The sequence below is a fragment of the Asterias rubens genome, chromosome 9, assembly GCF_902459465.1.
Source record: "Asterias rubens chromosome 9, eAstRub1.3, whole genome shotgun sequence".
NCBI classification, from domain to species: domain Eukaryota; kingdom Metazoa; phylum Echinodermata; class Asteroidea; order Forcipulatida; family Asteriidae; genus Asterias; species Asterias rubens.
Genome location: NC_047070.1, coordinates 7,874,937 through 7,888,988, shown reverse-complemented (window position 1 = coordinate 7,888,988; position 14,052 = coordinate 7,874,937). Strand labels below are relative to the sequence as shown.

Genomic DNA, 14,052 nt, shown 5'->3' with positions numbered 1-14,052 from the left:
GAATTGGGCCCCCTGATGGGTATGTGAGCCGAACCCTGGCACTTTCATGGGGTAACAATTCCATTTTTCCCGGGTGCAAGTTTTTTTTGGCCATACTTACTATTCAAAATGAACAAGTTATTAAGGTTAACAAAGGACTGGTAAACCCAATTTTTCTGATAAATTTACTCACACAAAATACTGTTCGACTCCCAAGCACTGTATTATACAGTCTGGTCTATAAATAGGGGGTCAAGAATTTGTTATACGCGGGGTCATCTCAAATGCTAATTCCAGTCTAGTTTTGATGAACAGACAAGCACTGGCCCAGGGCACTCTCACGTGTTTACACCATGCATTTTGTTCCCATTTTTCGGCTGTTATTATAAAGAATTTTGTTGCGTTTGTGAGTTGTTAAATCCATTGAGTGTAGTTTTTCTTCCCGATGAAGGGAAATTTGATTGGTTGTGCCATAGAGTAAGGGTTGTGCTTGTACTTCCTGCACAATAAAACTGTTTGTGTGTTAAAGCTGTGTGATTATTCTGGAATAACTTACGAGTTAATGGATATTTGGTTGGTTTTGGGGTTGTTGCTGAGTTTTGGGGAAGTTTTTTCTCTCTCTTTTTTTTTTTTTTTTTTGGGGGGGGGGGGTATTTTTTTTCTTTTTCTTTTTTACATCTGAAAAGTTTTAAATGGCTATCAAATTATGTCAAGTGAGGAAAAGAAAAAATGAGTCTCTATGCTTAGATTTTGAAAGGGCAAGTGCACCAGGGCATTTTGTTTTTGGTAAAGGGCACCTATGAGGAAATGGTAAATTTTTACATCGCATTTTTAGGGCACCAAGGACATAAAGGCAATCGCCTACGTTGCCTCCGTGTCAGAATTGGGCCCCCTGATGGGTATGTGAGCCGAACCCTGGCACTTTCATGGGGTAACAATTCCATTTTTCACGGGTACAAGTTTTTTTTGGCCATACTTACTATTCAAAATGAACAAGTTATTAAGGTTAACAAAGGACTGGTAAACCAAGGACATAAAGGCAATCGCCTACGTTGCCTCCGTGTCAGTCAAGCATCAGGCTTGCCCTTATTAAACCTATATGTTCTTTACTGTAGTAGTGGTTTTACCTACTGTTTGTTCTTTAGCATGGAGTGTAATGTGGTTGCCTTTAAGTTGACTTGTACAAATTACCTTGTAATATGATGACAAGGCCCCAATGTTGATAAGCTAGGACTGAATGGCCAAACAGGAAGTGACCATGTTGTGAACTGTAGACAAACAAGTGAAACAAAAACAAACAGTCAAAATGTACCAGGCCTGATACTTCACATGGGGGCCACAAAGGCAATTGCCTTCATGCCCCCCTGGTTGGCCTTGGTGCCCTTGAAATGTTCCAGTAGAAATTTACAATTTCCTCATAGGGTGTCCTTTACCAAGGAGAACATGCCTTGGTGCCCTTTAAACAAACTATACAGGCGTGCTGTACAATGTGGATGGTCAAGTTGCACAGGTTCTCTGAGTGCGCAATCGATAATCATCTCGATGATGTCACCTGTCAACTGTAGTGGAGCTTCTTGAGCAGTGATGCCGAGCGCACAGTGTAGGGCGGAAAAGCTTTAGGTCAAACAAAATGTAAAACATATTTAGCACCCTCAGGTGCTTCCTTTTTAGAGGCCACCTCCTCTTTTTAAAAACTTTTTCATTGAATATAAAAATAAAATACATAAAAAATAAAAATCTCAGATGATAAATTTTGTTTCTCCAAAAATAGCCAGTTGGTTGTCTTTACAAATGTATCGAGTGGCCATTTTGAAGGAAAAAAGGGAGGAAAAGGGCCCTACTTGCTTTTTTCAAAAAAAAAAGAGGACGCTCAACATGTTTTTATTTATTGGGGCCTTGGCTATCATGGTCCAACTCACTGCACTCCCCGAGCCGGCTGACATTTCAGCAAAGAAACACCTGTGTGGAAGTGTTGTAGCTCTATAGTTAGCCTCCTTCGGTACTCTGTTCAGAGTCCTCTCTCTCTCTTGGTACTAGTAGTGAGCTTTGGATGCCAGGTTCAGATTTGTAGTGATTGGCTTCTTGAGCCACAGTCAAATTCTGAAAATGTCCAAGGGTAGGGTGGATTTGTTGAGTAGTTCGGAGCATTGCTGGAGATTACAAAGTGACTTTGCGTTGAAGTCTTGCAATGGAGTAAATACAGCCAAGGTCATTCAAAGGTCATTTCAAGGGCACCAGCTTGTCAAAACAAAGGAGACAAAAATCTTTTCAAAACTCTTCCCTTTAAGATATAGTGTTTTAAGGCGTTTGGGTACTTTTGTTTGTTCGACTCTAAACACAATTGTCTACAGATTTATATTAAACTTGCACGGTGTCCCAATAATGATGTAAGAAAGCTTCCTTTAAAATATTACTTGCTGAGGTGCTGTAGGCCTAGTTTATGATTAATGAGTAAAAACAATAACACGAACATTATTTAAGCATGTACACCGGATTGAGGCAACTCTCCTGAAAACATTGCTCTGTGATTTTCACTTTTTTATTTCTCAAAAACTTGATGACTAATGAATCTGAATCTTCTACGGATAAATTGTATTACTGTTTACATACATCTGCATTCACAGTTATTGAGAATTTGTGTCATTGCCAAAATTAGTTCTTCAAAAGGTTTCAAAACCCTTAAAATGGGGGTTATTTCAACATGATATTATCAATTGGTATGATTGTATTCAATACTTCAGGGTGTCTTCAAGGCCAAATTCAGGTTTGGTCGACATGAAAATTTACAACAAAAACAAATTGAAAGGGTCAGTTTAGTAAGTTTTGGTCATCAGTTAGAATGTTTGCGAAGGTAGCTAGTTAAGTACAATGTTTTGAACATTTTCGACAGTCTTGTTGATTGATGATGTACAGTGAATCGGCTGTCTCAATTAAGACAGACAATAGACTGTTAATTGGTTTCGACAACGTTGGGCATGGTGTGTTCCAAGAGGATTTTGCCTGCCAAACCCAGCCTTTGAAAATTGTATATCCAATTCCAAGCACTTTTGTTTTTGAGCCTGTTGCATTTGGGAAAAGGTGGAGGGGGTGACCATGATCCTTCAACCAATTTACACCTATGTTCTCAACTAACATGCACTTTCAAGAGTTCAGACTTTCCTTAAATCAATGCTTAAGTAGTTTCCAATTTGACGAGTATTTTCTTACATCAATGGAGGAGGTTTTTTTTCTCTCGCTCTCCCTCTCTCTCTCTTCTTCTTGAAGGCATGTGTTGATGTATTATTATCTCAGTGGTTATCCAATTACGAGTCCTAGGAAGCTTACTGATTCAATTACAGTATCCCATGAATTCCCTCGCACTGGGTGTCACTTCCTTGTGGCATTTCTCTCTCTCTCTCGACCAACAAAACACATCTAGGAGTGATCAATTAGTTATGAGTGTGTTCCCCTCTACATACCAGTTTGGATCTACCCAATTTGAGGAAAAAATATCTCCATTTTGTAGTTTAAGTTTGATATTTGTTTTTACTTCCTTGTGGCATTTCTCTCTCTCTCTTGACCAAGAAAACAAATCTAGGAATGATAAATTACTTATGAGTGTGTTCCCCTCTACATACCAGTTTGGATCTACCCAGTTTGAGGAAAAAATTTCTCCATTTTGTAGTTTTAGTTTGATACTTGTTTTTTACTTACTACAAAAGTACATGTGACCCTGGTGGGGATCGGCCTCCCTCCCTAAAAATATCTTGACTTCCGAAAGGGGTTTGAAGTTGAAGCAGCTGATCAGGATGTTTCTGTGGCCAGTTCAGTTTCAGTCATTTGCTCAAGAGATTTTATTTATAAGCAGGGTAGTTTTTAAATTTTATGTTCTTATATATATATTTTTTAACAAGCTGCACCTTGGTTTCTCTCCCACGTTGACCCCTAACACTTTCTTACTCTCTCTCCCTGGCACCAATCAACAACACAGAGGTGTTGTTTTTCTTTCTAACAATACAGGGACTGGGCCTCGAGGGCAGACTTGTGGAGAAGTTTTTTTTTTTTTGGTCTTTCCTTTTTCCCCCCTCTTTTTCTTCTTCCATTTTCAACCCCTGCCTGTCTCCTACGGCAGAGTTGTAGAAATGCAAGGGTGTGACTGAGCAGAAGCAAACACAAGGTTATTCCTCCGATATATTGTATCCTGCAGGCTCTGGGCCGCCAAAGTGCAAGTTTTTTTCTTATTAGTTGTCGTTGAGTTCAAGATAAAAACGGTCATGCTGGGGCCTCCTTGTAGTTGAATGGTAGGGGATTAGGTTTGGAGTTATCAAAATGTTGCATTGTGTTATTCATGGGGGCCTGCTTTCCTTCTTCGACCCACGTTCTCATGGCTTGTGTGCCTCTGTCCCTAAAGACACTGCTTTGTTTGGTGTTCGGGCTGAGTTGGGGGATAGCAATTGTAACTGCTACCCCTAGGTTGGTGGGAATCGCCCAGACCTGTTGTTGCCATTGAAGGCATTGTGAAGTAGGTCAAACTGGGTTCCCTTTGAACAACCAAGACGTATCATGGGTTACTTCAGCAGCAAAGGGCATAGAGCCCTGTAAGATTGCCAGGGCATTATTCGAATACATGAACGTCTGCCTTGTTTTCTGGAGACAGAAAAAGTATATTTGTTATTGTGAAGTTGTGGCAGTTGGAGTTTACTTCGAGCGACCTAGCCAATTTTTCTTGGTACTTGATAATGCTCCAAATGTTTAACTTCTTGTTACAATCAATCTTGTGTTTGGTATTATGATTGGTAGATTTCAAACAAAATGTGTCTGCGAAGATTTGTTTAGTTATTCTTGTCTACTTTTCTCCTCTGCAGAAAAAATCACTAAAGAAAAGTCCTCCAGCAACCACAAGCCGAAGAAAGAGCGAAAGCGCAAACCCTGTGATCCCGTAACGACTGAAGATCCCAAGAAAGTGACATCCCCACCCAAGAGGCATCGGTCTAGATCAGCTAGCTCAGAGTCATCGCTGGACAAAGAGAAAGTTAAAGAGAAAGAGAAAGGACAAGACGAGGCCGAGAAATCCAAGGAGGAAGACCCAAGTTTAAAGGAGGATTTAAAGGTTGAGAAGATTCTTCTCAGCAAAGAGGACAAGAAGAAAGAAAAAGAGGAGCAGAAGCGGGATAACAAAGAGGAGAAGAAGTCCAAAGAGGACAAAAAGGAAAAGAAGGAGCGCAAACATCATCACCATCATTCTTCCCGCTCGCCGGATCACGAGAAACACTCGAGCCGCCATCGGAGCAAGTCGCGCAAGCACGGCAACGAGGAGAGGAAATCTGAAACCAAAGACAACACAAGCCTTGTTGCTAGTGAGGGTAGGGACATTGCACACACTGAGAGGAAACACCACAAAAGCAAACACAAGTCCAAAAACAGGGAGCCCAAAGCAAAGGTGGATTGTGAACCGACATCCTCCGACATTCAAAAGGAAACCCCTACCTCCACTGTTGTTGAGGACGACACACCAAAGTTATTTTTGTCCACGTCCATGCCTAGAGTCTCCAACTTTATTTCGCAGTGTGTTGCTAATATCATAACAAGGGAGGTGACACGAGATTTGGACACAAGCAAGCATCAACTTGCTTCCAGCAAAGACTCACAAACAAGAGTGTGGGCACCACCCAAAGTGTCTGAGCTTGATGCAGCAACTACGACCACAGTTGGACTTGTGACTGCTTGCATCTCGTCAACGGTGAATACCGAATCAGTAACCACTGCCTCCTCTACTGCTAGCAACACCTCCACACCTACTCTCTGGAATAGTCCAACACACGACACTGTCCCTGTGTTGCCAACAAGTAATCCCCTCAGTCAGAACTCTGAAGCCGACACAGTGACTGAGCTTCCCTCTTCTGGGGAGACCATACCTCTTAGATCGGAGACAGAAGAGGAAGAAGGGAGAGAAAGAATTCAGCAAGAAATACTTAAGGCAGTATCGGAGTCAAGCCACGATCAGAGGAGAGACTCGGACACTGACGAAATTTGCAGCAAAGAGCCCAACACTGCTACCTCTCACCAATCGGACGAGACGAGAGAAGCGGCTGACTCCAGAAGAGAATCAGAGGATTCAGAATCCAGGTTGAGAAGAGACGATCTCCACTCGAACAGTCGTCCATCAAGTGCCAAATTGACCTTTAGCGTCGCAGAGCCAGTTCAAGTGTACAGGGACCCTAGCCTGGTAGACACATCGGTGAGGCACATCGAATCTATCCAGCACTTCCAACATTTTAACCGTGAGCACACCCCTTCCCCTAGCCACAAGCTCTTAAGTCACTCACCTCACAGTACTCTGCGGGCAACGCCGACGGCAATCGGGGTAAAACCTACTCCTTTTGTGCCGTCGGCAGCCATCCCTTCAGTAGGCCACATTCCAGCGCATCACTCCTTACAGCGCCATCCAATGTTTTCCCAGGTTCACATGTATCCGCACCCACTGCCCCCTCATGGACTGGCCAACTACCCTGCCCCGCCACACCTGGCAGCGTTGGAGCAGCAGCACCTTCATCCTCCCCATGTGGCAGGATTCATTCACCAGGATTCCATAGCCCGTCTAAGACCTCAGCTGGCGTACCCGACTCTCATCAGCCCTCAGCTCGTGGCGCAACTTCAGGCGCAGGGGCTCCATCCGGGGATATCAACATCGCAGCTTCAGTCGTTGTGGCAGCAGCAGCAGCAACAGCAGCAGCAGCATGCAGCGTCGCTTGGGATGCCCACTGCCTGGGTCGTGCATCCTGAGGAACTGACTCACATGCACCAACAGCAGCAACAGCAGGAGAAGGCGCAGCAAGCTCAAGGCCAGGTACTCTCTTCGCAGTCGCATCCGGACAGTAAGCTGCACACGCCCAGGCCAACATCTCAACCTCCACACCAAGCAGCGACTGCACAACGGGATAATGCTAGAGATTCTACCGTCAGACATTACCAGGTAAGTCACTTTATTTGATTAACCTTACATTGTTAAAAATCCACAAGTATGGTTTGAGTACTACCTCTTTTTAGTTAGACAAAAATTGATTGTGCTAATTTCAGTTAATCAAACTTTTGGTTAATAAATTTATGGAAAAACTGGATACCATATTTCCAGGTTTTGGCCCAAACCCTGCTGTGTATTCACTCTCAGGAGGTTCAAGAGAGATTGCTGCAAAGCAGGCCTGGAATTACACTAAGGCCATGGCCTCTGTTGCCCCTGGTCTGGGCCTTGGTGCCCCCTCAAAAGTTTCATATAGACTCTAAGAGTTTCTACTGGAAGTACCCTTTGCAAAACGAAAATGACACTGCCCTCTCAAAATGTAATTCAAGGTCTGGCAAAGTGTTCATAATGTAGTTGAAATCCTCACCTAATGCTTTGTTTTGTTTTGACCGAATGTCATTTCAGGAATACCCTCCAACTGATGCGCAGGCCCTCGTTCAGCGCCACTTCCAGGAGTCGCTGCGTAAACTTCAAGTCCCGTTTTCATTCAATACCTCCTCTCCTACTAGCTCAGTGGGAAGTATCACCACAGGGACGGCGATACCCAAGAGAGAAGGCCATGTTATGAAGGATCCTCTCGAAAGACAGGTACGTTCACATACTTAACTAATTGCCCATTCTTTTTTTTTCTCCATGTGATTTCTTAGTTTTTTTCATCTTTCTGAATTCAGGTGTGTCTCAAATTCTCCAGGCATGCAACTTTTCAGCCGATCAGCCGATTTTCCTCTTTTATCTTTTCAAAACAGTGCCATATATAACTAAAAAAAAACACGTTACAAATATTAGGTGTGATGGGCCATTTTCCTCTTTTTTTGTGTGCATGTCTTGACTTCTCCGTGTTCTTTCCAATATTCCAATAGTAACACGGGCCCAAAAGGGAGAAATAAATAGTCCACATTGTGTCCAAACCTGCAGTGTAGTGGGGTTTTTTTTCCCTTTTTTTTTTAATTACAGAGTCTGTACCTCCAGAACTGTACAATTTTACATCAGAGTTTTTTTACATTTCTAATCTTTAAGATCAGTTAAATGTATATATTCTTTTTGCCAAATCCATGTCAATGTTTTGTATCGTCAGCAGGGTTAAATTAAAGAGTTCAGGATTTCATTTTCTCAAGGTTTCCGTTTCCCAACATAAGCCATATCATCATCTATCATTTAAAGCGGTGTCTTTAAGACAAATCTCAAGTTTCACAGAAGCACATAAAATGGGCGCCGGTATTAGCATCGTGTTCTGACGGAAAGGTCTTTTAGCTTTGATGGTAAATTCATCCCCCCCCCCCCTACCAATCTATTCATTTTTGTGATGCCAAAGAGTCGCAGTCGTGAAGAAGGAGACGGGTAGTTCATAATGGGGCAGAATACTACAGGGAGAATGCCCTAGAGGGGATTAACATGGAATGGAACTTTTTTCAAGATGTACCTAGTACTGCGTAGGAGGAGGCGGTGAGAATTATCAATTTTGATGAGCACTAAAGACACACGCACGGACACCATTAGTAGATGGCAAAAATATTGTCAGCCTTTTTTTTTTTCACTGGAGCGCATTAAAAGTAACAGTAACCCATCAATCAGTTGTGGGGTATTTAGAGGCTGCTTTGCGGGGTTCGTGTCTTACAACCTGTTTTAATTTGTGATTTTATTTTTTGAAAGTCGCACAGTCCCTGGGTTTAGAGCTTTTTGATGAGGTCGTCTGTTTATTGGATTGGGCATGTGCATTCAAGGAAACTGCAGAATCCATTTTTTGTTCTCTTTGTGGATTGTGTACACACACTGAGTATATGGTGACATTTAAGAAGAGGGAGGGGGGGGTGGTGGTTATAGAGGACGACTTGAGAATATGAGAAAAACACCTGCAAGCGAACTTGGTGACAAGAGTCATTTATTGCCTGCCTCTGACAGATGTTCGCATAGCCTGTAGATATGTATGTATAAAGAAATGACGATGAATACTCTCCTGAAATTACCTGCCGGAAAAAAAGAAGACAAAAAAAAAAAACAAGTCTGTGAAAAGGTCGTTGAAAAAACTTGCTGTGTGAATAATGAATTAGCAATTTTTTTTTTTTTTTTTTTTAAATATCACCTACAGTATCGACTTGTTTGCCCAGGGTAAATGTTTTTTATTTTATAATCTCATGGGATCGTGACATTTCTTTATTGGTTTGCATGAACTCAAGCAGACTGAACTGAAGCAGTCCGGTGTGTGTGTGTGTGAGCCGCATGAGGACATACCCCCAGCTTTAACGGGTTATGAGTCAGACGGTACGCTGAGGGAGTCAAACGTCTATTGCCCCATTCCTGTTCCTCCCTACACTTGGCGTCACTCTTGATTATGCGTAAATTAGCCGGTAATCACTGCCAACCCCTCTAAAGGCTGAATGAAGCCTCTAGGTCGGTCAGAGGGTATCCGCCGAACTCATAGCCATGGCGGGGACCAGTCAGCAGTAGGCCTGGTCAGACTACGAGAGCGGAGAGAGAGAGAGAGAGAGAGAGAGAGAGAGAGGGGGGGGGGGAAGAGGGGAAGTTTTAGTGGATGACAACTCCTTGGCAATGTTACAAGGGATTGAGCTGATAATTTGCAAATATGACAGGGCATCAAGAGTCCCATTCGGATGGCTAGATTGCTTGTTTTGATTTTTTTTTTTACAAGGGGTACTTGCACTTTTGGGTTGACTCAGTTTTGGCTGAGCTGTCCTTGACGAATGTCTGGTTTTAATTTCAGTCGAGAAGTTTTTTCCCCATGCACTTTCTGCCATGCTGTGCTCCCCCCCCCCCAAAAAAAAGTAACCGACAACAACTTTAATTTCAAAAAAATTATTTCATGAAAGGGGAGGTTTATATTAGGGGCCTTGTCGAAATTCCCCAGCCGTTCCTCTGCAGAAAGTATGCAGCCATTCCGGCAAGTCTGTGTTGCCAAGGAGTGCAGACAGTGTGCAGACAGAACGGTCATGTGCGGCCAAGCGCAGCACAGTTAATAAGGTGCACTGGGTTGGCACTATTGTTGGAGTGTCAATAGGCTAATGAATAAACATGAGGCACTGAATATCTGTGACCAGTCTGCAGACCGTCCGGATAACCATAGAGTAAGGACAGAGGGATAACTATTCAACAAAAAGTAATCTTCAGTTGTTCTGAATCTGTTGATCTTTCCTTTAGAACTTTTGTGCAAAGGTGCAGTTGATACATTTCCTTTTAGAACACGGTAAAGGATCAAGGGATGTCAATCAACTTTTCAGAAATGCCGGCAAATACACAGAGATGGATGTACTACTACTCCTACTAGGCCAATGATTAAGTTTCCCCTTCCACCTAGGGTTCTAGCCAGGCATTAAATAGCGTGTCGGGTCGACAAGTTATAACCAAATTCCGACACTCTTTTGATCATGCATGTTTTTTCTTTGCTTTTAAAAACTTAAACAAAAAACTTCTGTTGTGTTTTTCTGTAATCTATTTTTTTTATTTTTTTTCAATCCAAAACATTGTCGTGACGCACTAGCTTACCATCTCGCTCTCATAACATGCAGCGTCGAAAAAGCATTCAAGAAATAACGGGACCGTTATCATCATCATCAGCAGGCAGCATGAACTTCACGCACGCGTGGTATGATAGCGGCGAATTCACACGTGTTTTCGTTCATATTATTTAGGTACCAATCTCATCTCTTCTATCACATAAACCGTCGCACTCAAGATTTGCCTATAATGACGTCAGTGTAGGCAACCTTACCGCATGCATTAATACAGGTGCTTTCCCGCAGATTTTATAAGGCTTCATGACTTTCACGTTTGTGGGGGCATGCAGCGGCAAACATTTACTGATGATGTGCTACTTTTTCACCCCGGAAATCAGTGTTTGCATCTCTTTTGTATTTTAATAAACTGCAGTTTATAAAATGATGCGTTTTTCTCGAAAGTTGGAGAATAGTCTCATCTGTAAAATAGCATACATGTAGCTAGCTAAGCAAATATCAACGTCGTTCATCTAGGTCCAACAAATGGTTCATGTTGTTTCTTTTTAAATATCAAGTCGGTTTTAAAAAAATGTTGTTCTCTCCTTTATTAAAACCACCAGAATTTATTTTTTCATACACACGTTTTGCCCAGTGGAAATAGTTAATGGCACTGTCTTTCGTTTATATATATATATATATTTTGTTTAGTTTTTTTTCTCTTCAAATATCATTTACAACTTGCCTTTGACATGTGTCCTAATTTATAAGTTGTAATGTTATTGTTATTAATTCAGCCATATTTACAAACATAAAAACACAAATGGTAACAGCGTTATGCAAACATACAATACAATTACTAAGAAGCAGGTAAATTACCATGACTAGTCAGTTTAAATTAAGTAAAAAAAAAAATATTTGGGTAAATAACCCTTGATATTTTGATCGGTTGCACACAGTATGAATTGTGATTTTAAATTAATTAATTAATGTGTTTAAAAAAAATACAAACATAGAAAATATCAACTTCAGACACCAGGCAGTCCTGTTCACCAACTACACGGATTAAAACTGACCTGGAGATTCCTTTCACACTAAAAAAAATTGTTTAACCCAGAGACTAAAAATTTAATCCAGTTCCACACTAACACGGAGCAGCGCAAGATGTGTTCACACTACACATTTTTATAACTCGGAGATGTTTTTTCAGACATCGTGATGAAAAATAGATCATCGAAAAATCGTAAGTGCCGAGCGAGAGAGCAGCGGGAGCGGGGCCGTTTATGTTGACTTTGATGATGGAGTTGCACGTATACAGATTGATCTCCTCATTTGCAGTCGCCGCCGAAATTCTTTAAGTTTTACGATGAAGTTGACATCATCTATATTCCTTATGACAGCTAAATCTACTCTCATAACACAGAAAGAGAATAACGAAGAAAGGATCGGCTACTTCTAGTTCCCATTTTTGGACATAATCAAAACGCCACAACAGTCGACCACGTGAGTTAATCATACAGGATAACGCACGTGTTGTCGGAAGTAAGACAACTCGACAATTCGGACAACTCGTCAGTTTAGACAGCTCGACCATACAGGCAACGCGACGGTTCAGACAACTCGACTTTGAGATAACTCGTCGGTTTAGACAGCTCGAACGTACAGACAACGCGACGGTTCAGACAACTCAACTTTTAGACAACGCGATGGATGGCCAGAGATAAGTCGACGGTTGAACGGTCGACCTCCGTTTCGGTAAAAAAACTAATAAATTATGGCTTGACCTGTGGATATCCCTATTAGACGATTTACTGATATTTATATAACTGAATACACATTTATTAATTCTGCCCAAAAGATTGTTGCTGACGGTTTAAAAACCGTCCGTCGAGTTGTCCGAACGGTCGAGTTATCCAACGGGCGGGGAGGGCAGCCCAGTCGCATTCTCATGGGTAATAATGGCAAGCGGGAAGCGGCAACGATGCCGTCAACGACGGCGCAACTTGACATTTTCTGTCTTTTTTAAATGACAGAATTAAGTAAACCCTGGCTTGGATGAACAGCAAGTTAAGGATAATTATGTTACTGTGATTTAGTTTTGATGTTTTTTGAGTACTTTTGTGGGGAGTTTTGCGCCACCTATAAATAGTCAAAATACTATTATGAAGACATTAATGTTTTTGTTATGAAAGTCTAGCCAGCCACTGTCATAAAAACTCACAAACCAGGCGAGCGTTCACAATTTTATTAGGAATTAAGTCCGGGGAATTTGGTGATTCGTTTTTTTAACACCAAGATTTTCTTGGGCAGGGTTAAGTTTTACCGGGGTTTAGCCTGTTTTGGGTTCGGTCCCCCAAAATGATCTATCAAGACCATCTAAAAGTAAACCCAGAATTCAACCACAAGCCAGCCACTCCATGTCCAAAGTCGGCGGCGCCACAATTCCCTTAGATGTGCCGCAATTGTAAATACTTGGGTTCTTATCATACAAAATTGTTACACTTTGTTGTAACTTGATACAAAGTATAACAACGTTTCAACATTTTTGCTTTGTACGCGCTCTGCCACATTATTGACCAGAATCATTGACTGAGACTCCTTATTATCATGTTGTTATTTAATTCTTGTTTTAACAACTTAACTGTAAAATTAACAAAATTCACTATTGAAATAACCATACTATCCTGAGTGTCATAAAAAAAAACGACAGGAAAAAACATCTGCCCCTCCAAAAAATAATATTAATAATATTACTTGTATGCAACGTCGGTACACTTATTCACGTATAATGCGGAAACGAATAACCGAAATTTACCCTTTTCCATAGTGACTTTGTTAAATGTGCAAGCTCAGCAGACTAATATCATTAGTAAAATAAAAAGACACTGAACGAACAAATTAAACAAACCCCCAAAATATAGTATTTTTGGCGGATGGGAGCAACTAAAAATAATAAATTAATAAAGCTTGCTGTTTCAAGATCAGAAGGCAGAATCTAAACTGCAACATTGTTTAACTTATAAAGAAGCGAAACAAAAATGTTTCGGGTCGACAGCTTTTTAATCCCGTAAGCCAATTTAAAGGTAAGGTAGCCTAAAGTCATGTTCCCAACGACAGTTCATAAACAACAACAAAAACAACAACAACAACAACAGCATCAACACATGGTTTTAACAAGGCTCAACAAAATGTTCTGACACTTTTGCATGTCGGCCACATGGTTGCAGGGTAGGCCTGCATAGCAAGTTTGTTATCAACACGAAAGTTCAACCAAGACCATTGTTTACGTCAGAGGGCCCCTCATTTAAATACACCGTTCCGACCGCAGACTCTGTGCGGCCAGCTACAGAGGCACAGTTGAATAACAAAGGACTCATGTTGATTCATATGGTAATGAAGCTCTCCAGCAAAACTCCAGGACGTTACTAGGGGGCTCTTTTGTTAGAAGGGGATTAAAAAGTCTGCAATATCCTGCAGACTAACTGCAGAAAGAACGGCTGGGGAATTTCGACAAGGCCCCTTAGTAAATGAAGGATTAATCACTTTAAAAACAAGTTTTTATCTCATTTTAAATAGATTTACTTCAATCAAATAGTCATTTTGTCAATATTTATTTTAGCAAGAAATGCC

The 14,052-nt window shown here is 41.4% G+C and overlaps 1 protein-coding gene across 2 annotated transcripts in view; it reads left to right on the top strand.

Annotated features, from left to right (window-relative positions):
• The window catches only part of LOC117294465, a 114,739-nt gene that overhangs the window by 69,927 nt on the left and 30,760 nt on the right, over window positions 1-14,052 (top strand). For both annotated transcript variants that reach the window (XM_033776877.1, XM_033776878.1), the window contains 2 exons: window positions 4,824-6,931; window positions 7,382-7,564. In XM_033776877.1, coding sequence (XP_033632768.1) covers window positions 4,824-6,931; window positions 7,382-7,564 — 2,291 coding nt within the window. The remainder of the gene's footprint in view (window positions 1-4,823; window positions 6,932-7,381; window positions 7,565-14,052) is intronic.